Here is a 25,282-nt window from a genome sequence, read left to right on the forward strand (position 1 = left end):
GGCGGGTGTGGCAGGGGGTTCAGCGCATGACAAACTTCAGAGCCAACAGGCTCTCCACCGCTGAGGGCGACCCCCTGCTGGAGGAAGAGCTGAACTCCTTCTACACCCGGTTCGACGAGGGGCGAACGGAGGTAACCACAACACAAACACCACTCTCTCCAGCTCTCAGCAGCCTCACCCTCACATAGGGCTTTCACACCGGCAAAGAACCGTGCCGGTTCGCGTTCGGAAACCTGCGAACCCTGGAGCTGTCTGGCGAACGAGCCCGCGTTCACACCAATTTAAATGGAACCATCCGCGTCATCAACAGAGGGCGTTGCTCAATTAAGTAAACAAAATCGGAAAAAATGGCAGATCGCATTGATCAACTGATGGCTTTCCTGATGTTACTCCAAATATTGTTTTTCACGCAATTATCCATGGCCCAACAACTGCTTATCAACAGAAGAGACAGAAGAGAAAGAAGAATACCACGTAGAAGGCAATTACGCCTAAGGCGAATGGTATGTAAAAAGGATATGCAATGTTATATATATTCGCTGGAAATAACGTAACGTTCGAGTCAGCAAATAAGTTCGTCAGCAAATAAGTTCGTAATTTATCATCTAACGTTAATTATAACAAAGCATGGTATGACAATGGAAATTTTATGGAAAATGTAACTTTACAGGCAATCATAAACGCCATGAGAACACGGAGGGTGTGGGCACATCCACGGACACAGGAATGGTGGGATGACATTGTTCCCGGTTTCGACAATGACATGTTCATAAGGAACTTTCGGGTGTCCCGGGAGTCCTTCACCTACATCTGTCGTCGCCTAGGCCGTGTCCTGCAAAGGAAGACCACCAACTACCGGTTATCTGTACCTGTGTCTAAAGGGGTTGCCGTCGCCCTGTGGAGACTGGCCACCGACAATGATTACAGGAGTGTCAGTCACCTTTTTGGCATTGGCATTTCTACTGTTTGTCTTTGTGTGCAGGATTTCTGCAATGCAGTTATTAAGGTGCTGCTTCCTGACCACATTAAGACCCCTGATTCCCGTAAATTGATGGAGATGGCTCCCCATCAAACACCGCATCGATTACAAAATCCTTCTCCATACTTTCAAGGCCATCCATAACCTCTTCCCTCCATACCTGTCCGACCTCCTCCACATCAAAATTCCCACCCGGTCCCTCAGGTCTGCCTCCTCCATCAACCTGACCGTCCCCCCAGCCCGTCTGTCCACCATGGGGTTTAGAGCCTTCAGCCGCTCCGCCCCTCGCCTCTGGAACTCCCTCCCCCCCGACATCAGGAACATTGTTTCAATTTCCTCATTCAAAACCCACCTGTTTACGCAGGCGTATCCCTATTGATTTACTGTTCCTGTGCTGCTAGCTATGTTTTATACTGTATATTTCTATGTATTTTGTATTTAGAATTTTGTAACAGTTTTTTTAAATTTGTTGTTGTACGCCGACCTTGAGTGCCATGAAAGGCACCTTATAAAATAAATGTATTATTATTATTATTACATTTTTCGGCAACAGGTGGAGGGCACCTCAATGCGTTGGAGCGATAGATGGCAGCCACATCCCCATAATAGCACCTGAAGCGTTCCCACGTGACTATTATAACAGAAAGGGATGGCATTCAATCATACTTCAGGGTGTTGTTGATGGCAAGGGTCTGTTCTGGGATGTTTGTGTTGGTTTTCCTGGGAGTGTCCATGATTCACGGGTTCTGAGGCAGTCTCATTTGTGGGAAATTGTGACTGATGGACAATTTTTTAATCAGCACACCGCAAACATCTCAGGACGTGACATAGGACACTACCTAATTGGAGACCCTGCGTACCCTCTGCAACCATGGCTGATGAAGCCTTTTTCTGATACAGGCCGACTGACCCAGGAGAAACACATTTATAATGGCAGGCTAAACAGTGCTAGGGCAGTTGTGGAGACATCCTTTGGAAGGCTGAAAGGTAGATGGAGGTGTCTCCTAAAGAGGAATGACTGTCAATTGGACCTCACCAAAAAAATGGTGATGGCCTGTTGTGTACTGCACAACATTTGTGAGGAGCATGGGGACCGCTACATGCCAGACCCTCCAGTGATGGAGAATGTGCAGCCACCTGTTCGTATGTTCCAGGAACGTCAACAGGAAGGAGCTGGTGTGAGAGCTGCACTGCTTGAATATTTCAACTCAGACTGATGGACAGATGCAGTATTTTATTTGTGATATGATTTGTTAAAGAACGTGCAGCCACCTGTTCGTGTGTGCAGCCACCTGTTCGTGTGTTCAGCCACCTGTTCGTGTGTTCCAGGAACATCAACAGGATGGAGCTGCACTGCTTGAATATTTAAACTCTGACTGATGGACAGATTACAGTTTCAAGTTTATTTGTGACATTATTTGTTAAGACATGTAAAGCATTTTTTTGAATTGCCCCTGTTGTATGAAATGTGCTATACAAATAATATCCTTTTTCAGTATTTCTTGCAATATGCAAAGCACTTTGAATTGCCCCTGTTGTATGAAATGTGCTATACAAATAAACTTTCCTTGCCATTAATGCAGGTAAGACAAGGCAGCGGTGCCGTTAGTGAGTCAACTGTCTACAGTGGGCTTGTTCCAAGAGTCTGATCATCTGGGGGAAGAAGCTGTTTGTTAGTCTTGTTCTGTACATTTGTTCTTTTCTCCCCCCCCCCCCAACAAAATCAGACAACCATTGCTTTCAACCCAAAAAATAAAGAAACACAAATATAACAGAAAGTGTACGTGTGTCTATAAAGTTCTTCCCATATTTAAACATGTATCAAATATAAAGTAATAGATTGGAGCACTGGTTGCTAGGAAGTTGGTTACTAGGGAAGGTACACGCATACCTACTCTCCTCATCCTGATTGGTCAGCTGTCAGAAAGGCGCTTGACGACACACAGCGCCTTTCTGAAAAGTTAAATAAAGTCAACTGAAAAAGGCGGCGGCAGCAGCGCTTTTCTCCCGCTTTTTAGAAGGCTTTTTTTTTTTAAAGCGGCAGTTTTTTCCCTTTTCCCATAGGGTTGTATGTAAAAAGGCGCTGAAGGCCGCGCTTTTTTCTAAAAAAAGAAGTCAAGTGTGAACACCCCCTTAAGCTGTTTTTTTAAAACCTCGACCGAGCCAGCAAGATTTCTGCAATGCAGTTATTAAGTGGGGGTCTGTAGTGTGTAAAGCCCAGTATGGTGGGGGTCTGTAGTGTGTACAGCCCAGTATGGTGGGGGTCTGTAGTCTGTAAAGCCCAGTATGGTGGGGGTCTGTAGTGTGTAAAGCCCAGTATGGTGGGGGTCTGTAGTGTGTAAAGCCCAGTATGGTGGGGGTCTGTAGTGTGTAAAGCCCAGTATGGTGGAGGTCTGTAGTGTGTACAGCCCAGTATGGTGGGGGTCTGTAGTGTGTAAAGCCCAGTATGGTGGAGGTCTGTAGTGTGTACAGCCCAGTATGGTGGGGGTCTGTAGTGTGTACAGCCCAGTATGGTGGGGGTCTGTAGTGTGTAAAGCCCAGTATGGTGGGGGTCTGTAGTGTGTAAAGCCCAGTATGGTGGGGGTCTGTAGTGTGTACAGCCCAGTATGGTGGGGGTCTGTAGTGTGTAAAGCCCAGTATGGTGGGGGTCTGTAGTGTGTACAGCCCAGTATGGTGGGGGTCTGTAGTGTGTACAGCCCAGTATGGTGGGGGTCTGTAGTGTGTAAAGCCCAGTATGGTGGGGGTCTGTAGTGTGTACAGCCCAGTATGGTGGTGGTCTGTAGTGTGTACAGCCCAGTATGGTGGGGGTCTGTAGTGTGTACAGCCCAGTATGGTGGGTCTGTAGTGTGTACAGCCCAGTATGGTGGAGGTCTGTAGTGTGTACAGCCCAGTATGGTGGGGGTCTGTAGTGTGTAAAGCCCAGTATGGTGGGTCTGTAGTGTGTAAAGCCCAGTATGGTGGGGGTCTGTAGTGTGTAAAGCCCAGTATGGTGGGGGTCTGTAGTGTGTAAAGCCCAGTATGGTGGGGGTCTGTAGTGTGTAAAGTCCAGTATGGTGGGGGTCTGTAGTGTGTAAAGCCCAGTATGGTGGGGGTCTGTAGTGTGTACAGCCCAGTATGGTGAGGGTCTGTAGAGTGTAAAGCCCAGTATGGTGGGTCTGTAGTGTGTACAGCCCAGTATGGTGGGGGTCTGTAGTGTGTACAGCCCAGTATGGTGGGGGTCTGTAGTGTGTAAAGCCCAGTATGGTGGGTCTGTAGTGTGTACAGCCCAGTATGGTGGGTCTGTAGTGTGTAAAGCCCAGTATGGTGGGTGTCTGTAGTGTGTAAAGCCCAGTATGGTGGGGGTCTGTAGTGTGTACAGCCCAGTATGGTGGGTCTGTAGTGTGTAAAGCCCAGTATGGCGGGGGTCTGTAGTGTGTAAAGCCCAGTATGGTGGAGGTCTGTAGTGTGTACAGCCCAGTATGGTGGTGGTCTGTAGTATGTAAAGCCCAGTATGGTGGGTCTGTAGTGTGTAAAGCCCAGTATGGTGGGGGTCTGTAGTGTGTAAAGCCCAGTATGGTGGAGGTCTGTAGTGTGTAAAGCCCAGTATGGTGGGGGTCTGTAGTGTGTACAGCCCAGTATGGTGGGGGTCTGTAGTGTGTAAAGCCCAGTATGGTGGGTCTGTAGTGTGTAAAGCCCAGTATGGTGGGGGTCTGTAGTGTGTAAAGCCCAGTATGGTGGGTCTGTAGTCTGTAAAGCCCAGTATGGTGGGGGTCTGTAGTGTGTACAGCCCAGTATGGTGGGGGTCTGTAGTGTGTAAAGTCCAGTATGGTGGGGGTCTGTAGTGTGTAAAGCCCAGTATGGTGGGGGTCTGTAGTGTGTACAGCCCAGTATGGTGGGGGTCTGTAGTGTGTACAGCCCAGTATGGTGGGGGTCTGTAGTGTGTAAAGCCCAGTATGGTGGGTCTGTAGTGTGTACAACCCAGTATGGTGGGTCTGTAGTGTGTAAAGCCCAGTATGGTGGGTGTCTGTAGTGTGTAAAGCCCAGTATGGTGGGGGTCTGTAGTGTGTACAGCCCAGTATGGTGGGTCTGTAGTGTGTAAAGCCCAGTATGGCGGGGGTCTGTAGTGTGTAAAGCCCAGTATGGTGGAGGTCTGTAGTGTGTACAGCCCAGTATGGTGGTGGTCTGTAGTATGTAAAGCCCAGTATGGTGGGTCTGTAGTGTGTAAAGCCCAGTATGGTGGGGGTCTGTAGTGTGTAAAGCCCAGTATGGTGGAGGTCTGTAGTGTGTAAAGCCCAGTATGGTGGGTCTGTAGTGTGTAAAGCCCAGTATGATGGGGGTCTGTAGTGTGTAAAGCCCAGTATGGTGGGGGTCTGTAGTGTGTACAGCCCAGTATGGTGGGGGTCTGTAGTGTGTACAGCCCAGTATGGTGGGGGTCTGTAGTGTGTACAGCCCAGTATGGTGGGGGTCTGTAGTGTGTAAAGCCCAGTATGGTGGGGGTCTGTAGTGTGTAAAGCCCAGTATGGTGGGTCTGTAGTGTGTACAGCCCAGTATGGTGGAGGTCTGTAGTGTGTAAAGCCCAGTATGGTGGGGGTCTGTAGTGTGTAAAGCCAGGTATGGTGGAGGTCTGTAGTGTGCAAAGCCCAGTATGGTGGGGGTCTGTAGTGTGTACAGCCCAGTATGGTGGGTCTGTAGTGTGTACAGCCCAGTATGGTGGGGGTCTGTAGTGTGTAAAGCCCAGTATGGTGGGTCTGTAGTGTGTAAAGCCCAGTATGGTGGGGGTCTGTAGTCTGTAAAGCCCAGTATGGTGGGTCTGTAGTGTGTAAAGCCCAGTATGGTGGGGGTCTGTAGTGTGTAAAGCCCAGTATGGTGGGTCTGTAGTCTGTAAAGCCCAGTATGGTGGGGTCTGTAGTCTGTAAAGCCCAGTATGGTGGGTCTGTAGTGTGTAAAGCCCCGTATGGTGGGGGTCTGTAGTGTGTAAAGCCCAGTATGGTGGGGTCTGTAGTGTGTACAGCCCAGTATGGTGGAGGTCTGTAGTGTGTAAAGCCCAGTATGGTGGGGGTCTGTAGTGTGTAAAGCCCAGTATGGTGGGGGTCTGTAGTGTGTAAAGCCCAGTATGGTGGAGATCTGTAGTGTGTAAAGCCCAGTATGGTGGGTGTCTGTAGTGTGTACAGCCCAGTGTGGTGGGTCTGTAGTGTGTACAGCCCAGTATGGTGGGGGTCTGTAGTGTGTAAAGCCCAGTATGGTGGGTCTGTAGTATGTAAAGCCCAGTATGGTGGGGGTCTGTAGTGTGTAAAGCCCAGTATGGTGGGGGTCTGTAGTGTGTAAAGCCCAGTATGGTGGGTCTGTAGTGTGTAAAGCCCAGTATGGTGGGGGTCTGTAGTGTGTACAGCCCAGTATGGTGGGTCTGTAGTGTGTAAAGCCCAGTATGGTGGGTCTGTAGTGTGTAAAGCCCAGTATGGTGGGGGTCTGTAGTGTGTAAAGCCCAGTATGGTGGGGGTCTGTAGTGTGTAAAGCCCAGTATGGTGGGTGTCTGTAGTGTGTAAACCCAGTATGGTGGGGGTCTGTAGTCTGTAAAGCCCAGTATGGTGGAGGTCTGTAGTGTGTAAAGCCCAGTATGGTGGGTCTGTAGTGTGTAAAGCCCAGTATGGTGGGGGTCTGTAGTGTGTAAAGCCCAGTATGGTGGGGGTCTGTAGTGTGTAAAGCCCAGTATGGTGGGTCTGTAGTGTGTACAGCCCAGTATGGTGGGGGTCTGTAGTGTGTACAGCCCAGTATGGTGGGGGTCTGTAGTGTGTAAAGCCCAGTATGGTGGGGGTCTGTAGTGTGTAAAGCCCAGTATGGTGGGTCTGTAGTGTGTACAGCCTAGTATGGTGGGGGTCTGTAGTGTGTACAGCCCAGTATGGTGGGGGTCTGTAGTGTGTAAAGCCCAGTATGGTGGGGGTCTGTAGTGTGTACAGCCCAGTATGGTGGGGGTCTGTTGTGTGTACAGCCCAGTATGGTGGGGGTCTGTAGTGTGTAAAGCCCAGTATGGTGGGGGTCTGTAGTGTGTACAGCCCAGTATGGTGGGTCTGTAGTGTGTAAAGCCCAGTATGGTGGGGGTCTGTAGTCTGTAAAGCCCAGTATGGTGGGGGTCTGTAGTGTGTACAGCCCAGTATGGTGGGGGTCTGTAGTGTGTAAAGCCCAGTATGGTGGGGGTCTGTCGTGTGTAAAGCCCAGTATGGTGGGTCTGTAGTGTGTAAAGCCCAGTATGGTGGGTCTGTAGTGTGTAAAGCCCAGTATGGTGGGGGTCTGTAGTGTGTACAGCCCAGTATGGTGGGGGTCTGTAGTGTGTAAAGCCCAGTATGGTGGGGGTATGTAGTGTGTACAGCCCAGTATGGTGGGGGTCTGTAGTGTGTACAGCCCAGTATGGTGGGGGTCTGTAGTGTGTAAAGCCCAGTATGGTGGGGGTCTGTAGTGTGTACAGCCCAGTATGGTGGGTCTGTAGTGTGTAAAGCCCAGTATGGTGGGGGTCTGTAGTGTGTACAGCCCAGTATGGTGGGTCTGTAGTGTGTAAAGCCCAGTATGGTGGGGGTCTGTAGTGTGTACAGCCCAGTATGGTGGGGGTCTCTAGTGTGTAAAGCCCAGTATGGTGGGGGTCTGTCGTGTGTAAAGCCCAGTATGGTGGGTCTGTAGTGTGTTTAGCCCAGTATGGTGGGTCTGTAGTGTGTAAAGCCCAATATGGTGGGGGTCTGTAGTGTGTAAAGCCCAGTATGGTGGGTCTGTAGTGTGTAAAGCCCAGTATGGTGGGTCTGTAGTGTGTAAAGCCCAGTATGGTGGGGGTCTGTAGTGTGTAAAGCCCAGTATGGTGGGGGTCTGTAGTGTGTAAAGCCCAGTATGGTGGGGGTCTGTAGTGTGTACAGCCCAGTATGGTGGGGGTCTGTAGTGTGTAAAGCCCAGTATGGTGGGGGTCTGTAGTGTATAAAGCCCAGTATGGTGGGGGTCTGTAGTCTGTAAAGCCCAGTATGGTGGGTCTGTAGTGTGTAAAGCCCAGTATGGTGGGGGTCTGTAGTGTGTAAAGCCCAGTATGGTGGGTCTGTAGTCTGTAAAGCCCAGTATGGTGGGGGTCTGTAGTCTGTAAAGCCCAGTATGGTGGGTCTGTAGTGTGTAAAGCCCAGTATGGTGTAAAGCCCAGAGAGCGTCCAGGGGGAGATGAAGTGATCGTGCTGTCAGACGAGGACGTGGAGGAGGGAGAGAAGGAGGGAGAGGAGAAGGAGAGAGAGAAGGAGGGAGAGGAGAAGGAGAGAGAGAAGGAGGGAGAGGAGGAGGGGGCAGAGGGGGGGCCAGGAGTGTCAGCTGGTCTACGGGGCCCTGGGGGGCCTCTGTTGAAGGAGACCAGAGCCGCCAGCCAGCCGCCCACAAGCCTCCCTGGTGGAGCCGCCTGTAAGAGGAGCCTGGAGGAGGAGGAGGACGACAGCACCCAGGAGAGGAGGGCCAGCAAGAAGCCTGCCCTCCACCAAGACTCTGTGAACCTGAGGGACTTGCTGCTCCAGCATGATTGGCACTTTGAGGACACCTCAGAAGCTCTGCGCATCTCAGGACAGGACCAGCAGAGCTCCAACCCAGCTGGTGGGGGTCTGTAGTGTGTACAGCCCAGTATGGTGGGGGTCTGTAGTGTGTAAAGCCCAGTATGGTGGGGGTCTGTAGTGTGTAAAGCCCAGTATGGTGGGGGTCTGTAGTGTGTACAGCCCAGTATGGTGGGGGTCTGTAGTGTGTACAGCCCAGTATGGTGGGGGTCTGAGTGTGTAAAGCCCAGTATGGTGTGGGTCTGTAGTGTGTAAAGCCCAGTATGGTGGGTCTGTAGTGTGTACAGCCCAGTATGGTGGGGGTCTGTAGTGCGTACAGCCCAGTATGGTGGGGGTCTGTAGTGTGTAACGCCCAGTATGGTGGGGGTCTGTAGTGTGTACAGCCCAGTATGGTGGGGGTCTGTAGTGTGTAAAGCCCAGTATGGTGGGGGTCTGTAGTGTGTACAGCCCAGTATGGTGGGTCTGTAGTGTGTAAAGCCCAGTATGGTGGGGGTCTGTAGTGTGTACAGCCCAGTATGGTGGGGGTCTGTAGTGTGTACAGCCCAGTATGGTGGGGGTCTGTAGTGTGTAAAGCCCAGTATGGTTGGGGTCTGTAGTGTGTAAAGCCCAGTATGGTGGGTCTGTAGTGTGTACAGCCCAGTGTTTTATTGTATAGTATATGTGACGGCCCTGGCCCCATATGTTGTCCTGGCCTGTAATAACATCTGTTTCCCTGTCTGCAGAGAGTACTCCTGCTGGACAGGGTTACTAATCAGGGGAATGCAGATCAGCTGGTGGACAGCTGATTGTGCCCCACCTGGTTCCAGGATCCGGGGAATAAAAGACCCATGCAGGCCTCAGTAGGGAGGCCCCCTTCTAGGCACCATTATTCTTTATTCTATTTTGTTTGTTCCTTGTTTCACACCATGCAACACTCACCTCACCACTTTCCACTACACTCACATTACACCACTGATTTACTGACTACCACACCTCATCTTATTATTGTTATATAGGCCTCTGGCACTAGCTCATACACGTGTAAAACAGCGCTCTTCACCTTCTCGTAGTCACGACTGTCTTCCATAGACAGAGAACAATAAGCCCTCTGAGCCTTAGCCGTCAGCTTGCACTGTGCAAGTATGGCCCACGCTTCTTTAGGCCAACTCAGAGCATCAGCAATACGCTCAAACGCCCTGAAGTAAGACTCAACTCGAGACTCACAAAACACAGGGACCAATGAAATGTTCTCACACACATCAAAATCTTTCTGCCACTCGAGCCGAGGCATCTTGATATCTTCAAGTTACAGGTCGATGCCAGTCACGTGGGAGCAGGGGCGGTGCTTCTACAGACCGATGAATTTGGCATTGACAGACCTGTTAGTTTTTTTTTCAAAAAAGTTCAACTCTTGTCAGCTCAATTACTCAGTGATTGAAAAGGAAGCCCTTGCCTTGGTCTGGGCTCTCCATCATTTTGATGTGTACATTATGTCCGGTCTCGCTCCATTGGTAGTCTTCACGGATCACAATCCATTGATCTTCCTCAATTCTTTAAAGTGCCCTAACCAGAGACTGATTCGCTGGTCATTATTTTTACAGTCATATACTCTGGACATACGTCACATAAAAGGGAAGGACAATGTAGTGGCAGATGCATTGTCCAGGGTCCCTTAAGATAATTGTTTTTGTGTTAACTAATTTCCTGTTTTTACCCTTCTACTGTTCCTGCTCCTCTTAATAATGGCTTCATAGGTACCTGTTGCCGAGGTTGGAGTAATGGTGGTTGGTCCTGAATACAGGTGATTATATATTATTTTACTGTGGGGTGTTTCCCTGTTGTGCAGTGTTCCCTTTGGGACCCTGTTTCTATGGGAGGGGGTGTGACGGCCCTGGCCCCATATATTGTCCTGGCCTGTAATAACATCTGTTTCCCTGTCTGCAGAGAGTACTCCTGCTGGACAGGGTTACTAATCAGGGGAATGCAGATCAGCTGGTGGACAGCTGATTGTGCCCCACCTGGTTCCAGGATCCGGGACATAATAAAAGACCCATGCAGGCCTCAGTATTGAGGCCCCCTTCTAGGCACCATTATTCTTTATTCTATTTTGTTTGTTCCTTGTTTCACACCATGCAACACTCACCTCACCACTTTCCACTACACTCACATTACACCACTGATTTACTGACTACCACACCTCATCTTATTATTGTTATATAGGCCTCATTTAGTTTACAATAAACATTTTCTTATCATTACTTTAAGATCGTGTGTGTGTCTCCCGTTTTTGTCATGGTCATGAGCCTGGCCGTGACACCAGTATGGTGGAGGTCTGTAGTGTGTAAAGCCCAGTATGGTGGGGGTCTGTAGTGTGTACAGCCCAGTATGGTGGGTCTGTAGTGTGTACAGCCCAGTATGGTGGGGGTCTGTAGTGTGTAAAGCCCAGTATGGTGGGGGTCTGTAGTGTGTAAAGCCCAGTATGGTGGGTCTGTAGTGTGTAAAGCCCAGTATGGTGGGGGTCTGTAGTGTGTAAAGCCCAGTATGGTGGGGGTCTGTAGTGTGTAAAGCCCAGTATGGTGGGTCTGTAGTGTGTAAAGCCCAGTATGGTGGGTCTGTAGTGTGTAAAGCCCAGTATGGTGGGTCTGTAGTGTGTAAAGCCCAGTATGGTGGGGGTCTGTAGTGTGTAAAGCCCAGTATGGTGGGGGTCTGTAGTGTGTACAGCCCAGTATGGTGGGTCTGTAGTGTGTACAGCCCAGTATGGTGGGGGTCTGTAGTGTGTAAAGCCCAGTATGGTGGGGGTCTGTAGTGTGTAAAGCCCAGTATGGTGGGGGTCTGTAGTGTGTAAAGCCCAGTATGGTGGGGGTCTGTAGTGTGTACAGCCCAGTATGGTGGGTCTGTAGTGTGTAAAGCCCAGTATGGTGGGGGTCTGTAGTGTGTAAAGCCCAGTATGGTGGGGGTCTGTAGTGTGTAAAGCCCAGTATGGTGGAGGTCTGCAGTGTGTACAGCCCAGTATGGTGGGGGTCTGTAGTGTGTACAGCCCAGTATGGTGGGGGTCTGTAGTGTGTACAGCCCAGTATGGTGGGTCTGTAGTGTGTAAAGCCCAGTATGGTGGAGGTCTGTAGTGTGTACAGCCCAGTATGGTGGGGGTCTGTAGTGTGTACAGCCCAGTATGGTGGGTCTGTAGTGTGTAAAGCCCAGTATGGTGGAGGTCTGTAGTGTGTAAAGCCCAGTATGGTGGATGTCTGTAGTGTGTACAGCCCAGTATGGTGGGTCTGTAGTCTGTAAAGCCCAGTATGGTGGGGGTCTGTAGTCTGTAAAGCCCAGTATGGTGGGTCTGTAGTGTGTAAAGCCCAGTATGGTGGGGGTCTGTAGTGTGTAAAGCCCAGTATGGTGGGGGTCTGTAGTGTGTAAAGCCCAGTATGGTGGGGGTCTGTAGTCTGTAAAGCCCAGTATGGTGGGTCTGTAGTGTGTAAAGCCCAGTATGGTGGGGGTCTGTAGTGTGTAAAGCCCAGTATGGTGGGGGTCTGTAGTGTGTACAGCCCAGTATGGTGGGGGTCTGTAGTGTGTAAAGCCCAGTATGGTGGGGGTCTGTAGTGTGTACAGCCCAGTATGGTGGGTCTGTAGTGTGTACAGCCCAGTATGGTGGGGGTCTGTAGTGTGTAAAGCCCAGTATGGTGGGTCTGTAGTGTGTAAAGCCCAGTATGGTGGGGGTCTGTAGTGTGTAAAGCCCAGTATGGTGGGGGTCTGTAGTGTGTACAGCCCAGTATGGTGGGTTCTGTAGTGTGTAAAGCCCAGTATGGTGGGGGTCTGTAGTGTGTACAGCCCAGTATGGTGGGGGTCTGTAGTGTGTACAGCCCAGTATGGTGGGGGTCTGTAGTGTGTAAAGCCCAGTATGGTGGGGGTCTGTAGTGTGTAAAGCCCAGTATGGTGGGGGTCTGTAGTGTGTAAAGCCCAGTATGGTGGGTCTGTAGTGTGTACAGCCCAGTATGGTGGAGGTCTGTAGTGTGTAAAGCCCAGTATGGTGGGGGTCTGTAGTGTGTAAAGCCCAGTATGGTGGGGGTCTGTAGTGTGTACAGCCCAGTATGGTGGGTCTGTAGTGTGTACAGCCCAGTATGGTGGGGGTCTGTAGTGTGTAAAGCCCAGTATGGTGGGTCTGTAGTGTGTAAAGCCCAGTATGGTGGGGGTCTGTAGTGTGTAAAGCCCAGTATGGTGGGGGTCTGTAGTGTGTACAGCCCAGTATGGTGGGTCTGTAGTGTGTAAAGCCCAGTATGGTGGGGGTCTGTAGTGTGTACAGCCCAGTATGGTGGGTCTGTAGTGTGTAAAGCCCAGTATGGTGGGGGTCTGTAGTGTGTACAGCCCAGTATGGTGGGGGTCTGTAGTGTGTAAAGCCCAGTATAGAGGGGGTCTGTAGTGTGTAAAGCCCAGTATGGTGGAGGTCTGTAGTGTGTACAGCCCAGTATGGTGGGGGTCTGTAGTGTGTACAGCCCAGTATGGTGGGTCTGTAGTGTGTAAAGCCCAGTATGGTGGAGGTCTGTAGTGTGTACAGCCCAGTATGGTGGGGGTCTGTAGTGTGTACAGCCCAGTATGGTGGGTCTGTAGTGTGTAAAGCCCAGTATGGTGGAGGTCTGTAGTGTGTAAAGCCCAGTATGGTGGAGGTCTGTAGTGTGTACAGCCCAGTATGGTGGGTCTGTAGTCTGTAAAGCCCAGTATGGTGGGGGTCTGTAGTCTGTAAAGTCCAGTATGGTGGGTCTGTAGTGTGTAAAGCCCAGTATGGTGGGGGTCTGTAGTGTGTAAAGCCCAGTATGGTGGGGGTCTGTAGTGTGTAAAGCCCAGTATGGTGGGGGTCTGTAGTCTGTAAAGCCCAGTATGGTGGGTCTGTAGTGTGTACAGCCCAGTATGGTGGGGGTCTGTAGTGTGTAAAGCCCAGTATGGTGGGTCTGTAGTGTGTACAGCCCAGTATGGTGGGGGTCTGTAGTGTGTAAAGCCCAGTATGGTGGGGGTCTGTAGTGTGTAAAGCCCAGTATGGTGGGGGTCTGTAGTGTGTAAAGCCCAGTATGGTGGGGGTCTGTAGTGTGTACAGCCCAGTATGGTGGGGGTCTGTAGTGTGTAAAGCCCAGTATAGAGGGGGTCTGTAGTGTGTAAAGCCCAGTATGGTGGAGGTCTGTAGTGTGTACAGCCCAGTATGGTGGGGGTCTGTAGTGTGTACAGCCCAGTATGGTGGGTCTGTAGTGTGTAAAGCCCAGTATGGTGGAGGTCTGTAGTGTGTACAGCCCAGTATGGTGGGGGTCTGTAGTGTGTACAGCCCAGTATGGTGGGTCTGTAGTGTGTAAAGCCCAGTATGGTGGAGGTCTGTAGTGTGTAAAGCCCAGTATGGTGGAGGTCTGTAGTGTGTACAGCCCAGTATGGTGGGTCTGTAGTCTGTAAAGCCCAGTATGGTGGGGGTCTGTAGTCTGTAAAGTCCAGTATGGTGGGTCTGTAGTGTGTAAAGCCCAGTATGGTGGGGGTCTGTAGTGTGTAAAGCCCAGTATGGTGGGGGTCTGTAGTGTGTAAAGCCCAGTATGGTGGGGGTCTGTAGTCTGTAAAGCCCAGTATGGTGGGTCTGTAGTGTGTACAGCCCAGTATGGTGGGGGTCTGTAGTGTGTAAAGCCCAGTATGGTGGGTCTGTAGTGTGTACAGCCCAGTATGGTGGGGGTCTGTAGTGTGTAGAGCCCAGTATGGTGTGGGTCTGTAGTGTGTAAAGCCCAGTATGGTGGGTCTGTAGTGTGTAAAGCCCAGTATGGTGGGGGTCTGTAGTGTGTAAAGCCCAGTATGGTGGGGGTCTGTAGTGTGTACAGCCCAGTATGGTGGGGTCTGTAGTGTGTAAAGCCCAGTATGGTGGGGGTCTGTAGTGTGTACAGCCCAGTATGGTGGGGGTCTGTAGTGTGTACAGCCCAGTATGGTGGGGGTCTGTAGTGTGTAAAGCCCAGTATGGTGGGGGTCTGTAGTGTGTAAAGCCCAGTATGGTGGGGGTCTGTAGTGTGTAAAGCCCAGTATGGTGGGTCTGTAGTGTGTACAGCCCAGTATGGTGGAGGTCTGTAGTGTGTAAAGCCCAGTATGGTGGGGGTCTGTAGTGTGTAAAGCCCAGTATGGTGGGGGTCTGTAGTGTGTACAGCCCAGTATGGTGGGTCTGTAGTGTGTACAGCCCAGTATGGTGGGGGTCTGTAGTGTGTAAAGCCCAGTATGGTGGGTCTGTAGTGTGTAAAGCCCAGTATGGTGGGGGTCTGTAGTGTGTAAAGCCCAGTATGGTGGGGGTCTGTAGTGTGTAAAGCCCAGTATGGTGGGTCTGTAGTGTGTAAAGCCCAGTATGGTGGGTCTGTAGTGTGTAAAGCCCAGTATGGTGGGGGTCTGTAGTGTTACGGCTGGGCCTTCACACACGCCCTCCCCCGCCCCCACAGCTCGAGCACCCGCCCCCACAACTCGAGCACAGCGTGCTCTCCGCCGCAGCTGAGGCTTGTCCCCCTAATTAGAGCTTCAGCCAAACCTGCACACCTGTCTCCACTCCCAATCAACCCTCTGTCTACATCTACCCTGGATTTCTACTCACTCATCGTCAGTTCTTCCCTAAGAATGACCTGGCAAGTATCCTCTGTGACTAGTCGTGAACTTTGCTCTCGTGCCTAATTTTGTGATTCGTTTATATCTTATGTACTGGCCTACCGTGGAGACTTACCCTGTTTTTCTGTTCCTCCACAGCCCACGCCAACCACTACCGCCAGCCCGCCAGGTTGAAACCCCCGGACTCATCCTTTCAGTTTTTCCACTGTAAATAAATACCCTACGGGGCTTCACATTATTCTGCCTCCGTTGTCGTGTCCTTGAGCCCCCTCACCACCGTGGCTTAACACTGTAGTGTGTAAAGCCCAGTATGGTGGGGGTCTGTAGTCTGTAAAGCCCAGTATGGTGGGGTCTGTAGTGTGTACAGCCCAGTATGGTGGGTCTGTAGTGTGTAAAGCCCAGTATGGTGGGGGTCTGTAGTGTGTACAGCCCAGTATGGTGGGGGTCTGTAGTGTGTAAAGCCCAGTATGGTGGGGGTCTGTAGTGTGTAAAGCCCAGTATGGTGGAGGTCTGTAGTGTGTACAGCCCAGTATGGTGGGGGTCTGTAGTGTGTACAGCCCAGTATGGTGGGGGTCTGTAGTGTGTACAGCCCAGTATGGTGGGTCTGTAGTGTGTAAAGCCCAGTATGGTGGAGGTCTGTAGTGTGTAAAGCCCAGTATGGTGGGGGTCTGTAGTGTGTACAGTCCAGTATGGTGGGTCTGTAGTGTGTAAAGCCCAGTATGGTGGGGGTCTGTAGTGTGTAAAGCCCAGTATGGTGGGGTCTGTAGTGTGTACAGTCCAGTATGGTGGGTCTGTAGTGTGTAAAGCCCAGTATGGTGGGGGTCTGTAGTCTGTAAAGCCCAGTATGGTGGGTTCTGTAGTGTGTACAGCCCAGTATGGTGGGTCTGTAGTGTGTAAAGCCCAGTATGGTGGGGGTCTGTAGTGTGTACAGCCCAGTATGGTGGGGGTCTGTAGTGTGTAAAGCCCAGTATGGTGGGGGTCTGTAGTGTGTAAAGCCCAGTATGGTGGAGGTCTGTAGTGTGTACAGCCCAGTATGGTGGGGGTCTGTAGTGTGTACAGCCCAGTATGGTGGGGGTCTGTAGTGTGTACAGCCCAGTATGGTGGGTCTGTAGTGTGTAAAGCCCAGTATGGTGGAGGTCTGTAGTGTGTACAGCCCAGTATGGTGGGGGTCTGTAGTGTGTACAGCCCAGTATGGTGGGGGTCTGTAGTGTGTACAGCCCAGTATGGTGGGTCTGTAGTGTGTAAAGCCCAGTATGGTGGAGGTCTGTAGTGTGTAAAGCCCAGTATGGTGGAGGTCTGTAGTGTGTACAGCCCAGTATGGTGGGGGTCTGTAGTGTGTAAAGCCCAGTATGGTGGGGGTCTGTAGTGTGTACAGCCCAGTATGTTGGGGGTCTGTAGTGTGTAAAGCCCAGTATGGTGGGTCTGTAGTGTGTAAAGCCCAGTATGGTGGGGGTCTGTAGTGTGTAAAGCCCAGTATGGTGGGGGTCTGTAGTGTGTAAAGCCCAGTATGGTGGGGGTCTGTAGTGTGTAAAGCCCAGTATGGTGGGGGTCTGTAGTGTGTAAAGTCCAGTATGGTGGGGGTCTGTAGTGTGTACAGCCCAGTATGGTGGGGGTCTGTAGTGTGTACAGGGGATTACGGTTGACAGGAGGGCGGGGGTTAAAAGGAGGAAGTGGGGCGCCAGTTTTTGAAGTCTGAGGTTCCGAGAAACGCACCTTTCGATCCCCATGCGGAGCAGTGTCTTGCTGATGTTCTAGCAGAGATTGGAGAAAGGACACAACGACCATCATGGCAGCGTCTAAGCTGTACATAAAGGTAACATTGGGTTTGTGGGTTCCTACTGCGCCTTTCCCAGACCGTGAACAAGAACGTTACTCAGATGCGCTTTGTGAATGACCAGGCGGTTAACTGTCATGCGATGTTGTCTATCCAGCTACTACAATGGCAGTACGCAAAGCCTCGCGCAAGGGATTGATTTGGCATTGGTCAAGCATGATTGTCTTGGAATGAATGAACAGCGTTTTAAGTCTCAGTCCTGCACTTGAAATACTGGTTGACATGCAGTAGGCTATGATTGAGACCCACCCGGTCTGGTGTTCCAGGAACATCAACAGGATGGAGCTGCACTGCTTGAATATGTAAACTCTGACTGATGGACAGATTACAGTTTCAAGTTTATTTGTGACATTATTTGTCAAGACATGTAAAGCATTTTTTTGAATTGCCCCTGTTGTATGAAATGTGCTATACAAATAATATCCTTTATCAGTATTTCTTGCAATATGCAAAGCACTTTGAATTGCCCCTGTTGTATGAAATGTGCTATACAAATCAACTTTCCTTGCCATTAATGCAGGTAAGACAAGGCAGCGGTGCCGTTAGTGAGTCAACTGTCTACAGTGGGCTTGTTCCAAGAGTCTGATCATCTGGGGGAAGAAGCTGTTTGTTAGTCTTGTTCTGTACATTTGTTCTTTTCTATATTTCTCCCCCCCCCCAACAAAATCAGACAGCAATGGTTTTCAACCCAAAAAATAAAGAAACACAACTGTAACAGAAAGTGTACGTGTGTCTATAAAGTTCTTCCCATATTTAAACATGTATCAAATATAAAGTAATATGTACAAGAAATGAATGAATGGTCTTTATTGTCATTAATACAGTACAGGTACCATACAACGAAATTTAGGAGGGGGGGCTCCAAGAAGGCACAACAGCGGCTCTACTTCGAGAGTCCTCAGGAACTACCACCTCAGACAGGAGCTGCTTGTGACCTTCTACCGCAGCACAGTGGAGAGCATCCTCACCTACTGCATTTGCGTGTGGTTCTTCAGCTGCACAGCCGCAGAGAGGAAAGCGCTACAGAGAGTCGTGAGATCGGCCCAGAAGATCATCGGCGCCCCCCTCCCCTCTCTGGAAGAGCTGTACAACACACGCTGCCTCAGGAAGGCCTCCAAGATCTCCAGGGACCCATCCCACCCTGGGAACGAACACTTTGTTCGGCTCCGTTCAGGCAGGCCGTTCAGGACCATGTTCGCACGGACAAACAGACTGAAGCTCAGCTTCTACCCTAGGGCCATTCAGGCCCTGAACACAGCAAAGACCTAGGTTCTAGGCTCTGGACAATCTAGACAATTTGATGGCAGCTACTAGATTGTAAACATAAGTGCAATATTGTAATACAACTGTGAACATTCTAAACCTGCTAACTGCGACACTTTAATGAATGTGCAACAAATATTATGTGCAATATGACAACCCATGTGTACATAAGGTTCAGATATAGGAAAAAGTTAGGATATTTATATCATAGCATAGTGTACAGCACAGTGTTTTATTGTATAGTATAGTAGATAGTGTACATAGCCTTATTTATGTCAATCAGCTCTTTTCTCTTGTTTTACCCTTGGCTCGCTTGTTTTTAGTCTTTTTTCCAAGCACCAGGGGAGCCCCCCCTCCTAAATGTCGTTGTATGGTACCTGTACTGTATTAATGACAATAAAGACCATTCATTCATTCATTCAAAACAAGCTGTGTTGGTTATCTAGCGAGTGTGTCATTGATTCTCAACAACGCTGGAATGTATTTACACTTTCCAGAATATAAGTCTGAACATTTGATCGGCTGATGACTTGTTCCCGGTTCCAACAGCTGCTGTCACATGGAGTCGGCAAAGCTGAATGTATATATATATATATATACTATGCTATATGTCACTATATGGACAACAGTATGTGGACACAATCCCCTGGAGGCATGGGTCTCTGGCACACCACTACAATGTTAACTTTCACCCAATCAGCAGGGTTACTTTAAAGCACCATAACTGGATCAAGCTTGCAAAAAACTGCGTTGGTTGGCAAACCAATTAGAGATTAAAGATGGCATACAGTACACACCTGTGTTGTGTTATTGATTGATTGATTGTACTTTATTGTCCCCGAGGGGACATTTGTCTTGGGCATGGTACTTTCATGCTTCAAGTGCAACAGGGACGATACATACAACATACAGTAGACAAAGTAAACAACAGGACAGCAACAAACATTGAGTGACATTGGCAGCAGTTTCCACCTGGACATGGCATCATTTGGTATAAATATATATTGCACATAACCCTTCAAGTGGTGTTTTCGAATATTACACATGGCCCTTCAAGTGGTGTCTAAGATAAAGTGCAGGTGCTGGTGATCATGTCCTAATCATCGTTTCTGCTTGAGAGAATTGATTAGTTTAATGGAGAATGGGACAAATGATAGTTTTAAGAGCTTATAGTTACATCTTGGCATGCGAAGCCTTCTACCTAGGGGGAGAACTTCGTATTCTGTGGAGAGCGGATGTTGGGGGTCTGCGATTATCTTGTTAGCCTTGTCCAGGACAGCTTTTTCATATAGTTTATTTAGGATCACAGTCTCTTTCACCTACAATTTTCATAGCTGTTTTGTGAATGCTGACTAGTCTGTTTTTTTGTTGTACAGTTAAGTTGCCAAACCACACAATTATTCCATATCTGATTACACTTTCAACAATGGACTGATAGAACAATCTCATGATCCCAATATATCCCAGTTATGGGATATCTTGTAAATACTAAGACATGTTTTTCAGACAGAACCCTCTCTGGGGAGCAGCCAACAGCGCCTTGGCCAGATGGCTTCCAGCAGAGTATGAGGATGGAGAAAGGCAGCCCAGGGGCTGGAACCGCGGGCAGCTCTATAACGGGTTCCAACTTCCTCTGGTAATCTCTAAAGTTCACTTTTCAAAAAATGCCGGTCGAGAGAGCACGCTGGCGTTGCTTGTTCGCCGCTTCTCCGCCCGAAATCTAGATATACTTGTTGCAGTATACAGAGTAGATTGTCCTACAAAGAAACTTAGATTTCTTAGTCATCTAAAAAATAATTAGACCCCTAATTTCGCTGTACAGCTCAGCACGTCACTGACGTGTAACAAACAAATAATAATACGCCCTTTCGGGACTCGCTCACTGACACACAGTGTCTCTCTCCATCTGGCAGCTTGTCTCTGCCTCGTTCACTGCCAGGGGGAACAAACACACCAAGGTTAAATAGACCAGTTGGATAACGAGGCTGATTACTGACACCTGTCCGCAATCAGCCCTGTCATCCAAATAATAATATATCCAATAATAGGCACTGTATTAATGTATTAACTGTATTAATAGGTACTGATTTAATGTATTAACAGGTACTGATTTAATGTATTAACTGTATTAAGGTACGGGAAGTCAGCAAGAACATGATGCAGAGCACCAGGAAAGGAACTGTGGAAGACTGTGCCTATTCTCAGATGCTGGTGGACTGGGGCCAGTACATAGACCATGACATATCCTTCACTCCTCAGAGCACAAGCAAAGCTGCTTTCTTGGGAGGACTGGACTGTTTGAGCACATGTGAAAACATAAACCCCTGCTTCCCTATTGAGGTAACTCCTCACCCCTCATCATATGATCCCCCTAACCAATCACAGTTGTCTTATGATCCCCCTAACCAATCACAGTTGTCTTATGATCCCCCTAACCAATCACAGTTGTCTTTCTCTTCCTGTTTTGGGGATTTCTTTCTTTAACATTCCATATTCTACCATATGTAACACGTTCATTTCAACATTGTTGAGAATCACAACACAAACTCACTAGTCAAGCCAAAATACTGCAGTGCAGTGGCTTCAGAGTAATCCCCACTGCTACCTAGTTAACTATAACACTACTTTACATACTTAGCAGGCTCACAAAACAAGCTGTGTTATGACTAGTGATGTGTCATTGATTTTCAACAACGTGGAAATGAAAGAAAAATCCGAACATTAAATCGGATGCCGACATGCGGACCAAAACACAAACGTGTAACATATTCATACAGTATAATATATACATATATTTTGTGAAATAATCCACATCTCTTGCTATTTAAGAAGTACAATGGGAAAAGACATCATCTTATGTCAACATTTTACATTAGGTCAATAACTGGAATCATTTCCAACGCCAAAGGTATTTTTCTAATTCTAAATAGTACATTTAGTGCTTCTATAATACAGTCAACATGAATTAATTCATTCTCATTTGGACAAGTTTTGAAGCTCAAGCTACAGTATCTAATTCGGTTGTTAAGTCGTGACGTGTTTCCGGGTCCAACGTTGGCTGAGGCGCTCTCTTCGAAATGCCGCAGTAATAATAATAATTCATTATATTTGTATAGCGCTTTTCCGAGGCTCAAAGACGCTGACAATATGGGGAAAATATTATGGACCTCAAGTCACGCATTTCAACCCGTTCACACGCTCACACGCCCGTGTGTCTCACGCCCAATGCGTGAGACTTGAGAGCCCTGATAAACACACAAACTACGTTTCAACGTTGTTGAGAATCACAACACAAACTCACTACTCAAGCCAAACATACATACAACAATACATTACATTGTTAGCAGGCTCACAGAACAAGCTGTGTTAGTTGACTAGCGATGTGTCATTGATTTTCAACAATGCGGAAATGTGTTCACATTTTTTATAACAAAAGTCAGAACATTACATCGGATCCCGATGCCGTGTGCATTGTCTCATTCACATCACAACATGCTGATAGAACATCAACATGCTAAAAACACATAACTACACATAACTAGATGATCACACAGTCCTTGCTTTTGAACACGTCCTAAAATGTAAGTTTGTTTTACAAGCCATGTATCACTCAACCAGTATATCAAGTGGGCTCTTCAACACTTCAACGTTTGTAATATGCAAAAACAATGGAAAACATTTTTTTTAAAAAGAAAAAAGGAAGAAGCTTTTTGTTCATTGTGTGGGCGGCTGTGTTTCAGGAGGTAGAGTCGCCGTCTAATGATCACAAGGTTGGCAGATCAGCGGTTCTAGCCCCGGCTCGCCACATGTGGAAGTGTCCTTGGGCAAGACACTGAACCCCAAATTTGCTCCCAGTGAGCGGGCCGGCGCCTTGCATGGTAGCCTGCCGCCATTGGTGTGTGAATGTGTGTGTGAATGGGTGAATGAGAGGCCGTTGTAAAGCGCTTTGGAGCAGCTTTGGAGCAGCAAAAAAGGCGCTATATAAGTGCAGTCCATTTACCATTTAATTTGCGTGAGAGTTGCCGACATGCGGCCCCTTTCAACAGACCGTGTCACATACAGTCTGTAATTATCTTCTCTCTGCTGCAGACTCTCCCTCAGGACGTGTTGTCCAGGAACAAAAGCTGTCTGACGTTTTTCCGCTCCTCGCCTGCCTGCTTCTCTGGCCACGTCCCGCCCGCTGTGGCCGACACCAGACACACGCTACAGCGGCAACAAATGAACTCAATCACCTCTTTCCTGGACGCCTCCACTGTGTACGGCCACACCCTGTTTTTACAGAGTGCCCTCCGGAACCTGTCAAGCCCCCGGGGTCAACTGGCCGTCAATCCTGGACTCACAGACCCACACGGCAGAGCGTACCTGCCTTCCGTCTCCACCAGCCCGTCTGCATGTTTTCAGAACCCAGCCGACCCCAGAGGGCCGAGGGTGGAGTGCTTCCTGGCTGGAGACAGCAGGGTGAACGAGATCCTGCCCCTGGCAGCACTGCACACGCTGTGGGTGAGGGAACACAACCGGATAGCAGAGGCTCTGGAGGACCTCAACGCCCACTGGAGCTCAGAGACCATCTATCAAGAGACCCGCAAGATCATTGGAGCGCTGCACCAGGCAAGTCTGTTGGAATTAAAATCAGAATAATCAGTTATTTTGGTTGACTGCTCCAAGAAAGAGGAGAGATGTTTTCTATCGCACAAGTGGACGTTTATTGAAGATCACACGTGTAGTACAGAGTTGCACCTTAACCTGAGGTGGTCTCCGAAAAAGGTGTTCTTCTTCAGATTACATTACATTATATACTTTCACAAGACACATAGTTCTTCCCCTTTTGGCCACTATGATGTAAGAGCTGAATGGCCTATTAGAATGTTTTAAAACTATGAATGGAGTGTTGTCTTGTGTTAAGCCCAATGCACACAGCGTGCGATTTTATCGCACGACAACATTCGATTCTCAATTCTTTGAATTATTTCAATTGGTGTGAATGGAGAATCGAATGTTGTGGTGCGATATCGCATCGCACACCGTGTGCATTGTCTCATTCAAAACAATGGAATCGAATTCGGCGGTGCGACAAAATCGGGGCAAGTCCCACTGTCTATTATGGAAACTAGGGCTGTCCAATGATACAAGAAAGTAATAATAATAATAATAATAATAACATGTATTTGTATAGCGCTTTTCCTGCAAACGTTGCAGCTCAAAGTGCTCATGCTAAGTAATTAAAATTAAAAAGTGTATTGTTTGATGTCAATCACAAATTAATTTTGGTTTAGTTCATATTTGGTTTTATATAATTTAGCCCTTATTAAAGATGTTTTCACTGTAACGCTACACTGGGCTGTAAATGTCTTGTGAAGAAAGTGAAGAAAACACAAAATAGCCACGTGTTGTTTTAGCATCTTTTCAGCCAATAACAATTCAGCCAGTTGTGTACCTCTATAATACCTCTATAATACATCTATAATACCTCTATAATACAGGTAAATGACATGAATAAATAAAAACTATACACTGGTAAAGTGATTGCATCACAATCAAAGAATATAAAAAATATGTGGAGACAAACATATCAAGCTGGTATAATAAAGCTCCTTTACCCTATTCCACCTAAACTGCTGGAAATGAACACTCCTCATATGTCAGAATTATAGATTGCAAGTTGTTTTGTTGTATGTTTTTCTTTTTGTGGAAGATACACTATCTAAAGGTCTATTCTTTTCTGTTGTTGTTGTTGTTGTTGTTTTTCTCTCCCAGATTATCACCATAAGGGATTATGTTCCAAAAATCATTGGAAGAGAGGCTTTTGATCTCAACGTCGGTCCCTATGGGGGCTATGATCCAATCACAGACCCGTCAGCCTCCAACGTGTTTGCTACCGCAGCGTTCCGCTTCGGCCATGCCACCATACCCACGCTGCTCAGGAGGCTCAACGAGAGCTTCCAGGAACACCATCTCTTCTCCTCTCTGAGCCTGCACAACACTTTCTTCAGTCCTTGGAGATTAGTCAAAGAAGGTCAGTGTTCTCTCATGATGTCTCCTCTTTGAGCGAGTGCACTGTGGCATATTAAATACAGATTACCCAGCTGGGTAACACTTTATAATAATGTCAATTGATATGAATGAATGAATGAATGAATGAATGGTCTTTATTGTCATTGCTATAGTACAGGTACCAAACAACGAAATTTAGGAGGGGTGGCTCCCCCGGTGCTAGGAAAGAAAAAATAAAACAAAAACAAAAAACACAAGAAGGGAAGGAGCTGGTTTACATAAATAAAGGCTATGTACACTATCCACTATACTATACTGTACATATAGACGACTAGGGTTGTCATATTGCACATAGTGTTATTGCACATTCATTTGAAGTGTCGCAGTTTGCAGGCTAGAAATGTACATATTTGTGCCTCAGCACTACACCTGATTTTTTTCAGTCCAGCAGCTGCCATCAATCCGTCCAGACTGTCCAGGGCCCAGAACCTAGGTCTTTGCTGTGTTCAGGGCCTGGATGGCCCTGGGGTAGAAGCTGTTCTTCAGTCTGTTTGTCCTTGCGGCCATGGTCCTGTACTGCCTTTTCGAGGGCAGCCGGGTAAAGTGTTCGTACCCAGGGTGGGTTGGGTCTCTGGAGATCTTGGAGGCCTTCCTGAGACAGCGTGTGTTGTACAGCTCTTCCAGAGAGGGGAGGGGGGCGCCGGTGATCTTCTGGGCTGTTCTCACGACTCTCTGTAGCGCATTTCTCTCCGCGGTTGTGCAGCTGGAGAACCAGTTGCAGATGCCGTAGGTGAGGATGCTCTCCACTGCGCCGCGGTAGAAGGTCACCAGTATCTCCTGCTTGCTGTGTTCCTTCCTGAGGACTCTCAGGATGTAGAGCCGCTGTTGTGCCTTCTTGATGGTGGCTGTTGGGTTGTCCTTCCAGGACAGGTCATCCTGTATGTGCACCCCCAGGAATCGGAGGGTTGAGACTCTCTCCACGCTCTCTCCGTCGATGAGCAGGGGCTGGATCTCAGACTTTTTCCTCCTGAAGTCCACGATGATTTCCTGGGTCTTTGACTTGTTCAGCAGCAGGTTGTTAACCTTGCACAGCTTGCTCAGTTG

At 48.5% G+C, this 25,282-nt stretch overlaps 1 protein-coding gene across 1 annotated transcript in view; it reads left to right on the forward strand.

The window, feature by feature from the left end:
• Positions 1-685: 685 nt before the first annotated feature.
• LOC308150194 (thyroid peroxidase-like) overlaps positions 686-25,282 on the forward strand; it is a gene marked incomplete at both ends in the record, with an annotated part of 35,176 nt that continues 10,579 nt past the window's right edge. The window contains 4 exons of the mRNA XM_080523053.1: positions 686-931; positions 8,323-8,556; positions 22,277-22,795; positions 23,942-24,200. Coding sequence (XP_080379179.1) covers positions 686-931; positions 8,323-8,556; positions 22,277-22,795; positions 23,942-24,200 — 1,258 coding nt within the window. The remainder of the gene's footprint in view (positions 932-8,322; positions 8,557-22,276; positions 22,796-23,941; positions 24,201-25,282) is intronic.

Source organism: Nansenia antarctica, assembly GCF_963989245.1.
Source record: "Nansenia antarctica genome assembly, chromosome: 2".
In the NCBI taxonomy this organism is placed as follows: domain Eukaryota; kingdom Metazoa; phylum Chordata; class Actinopteri; order Argentiniformes; family Microstomatidae; genus Nansenia; species Nansenia antarctica.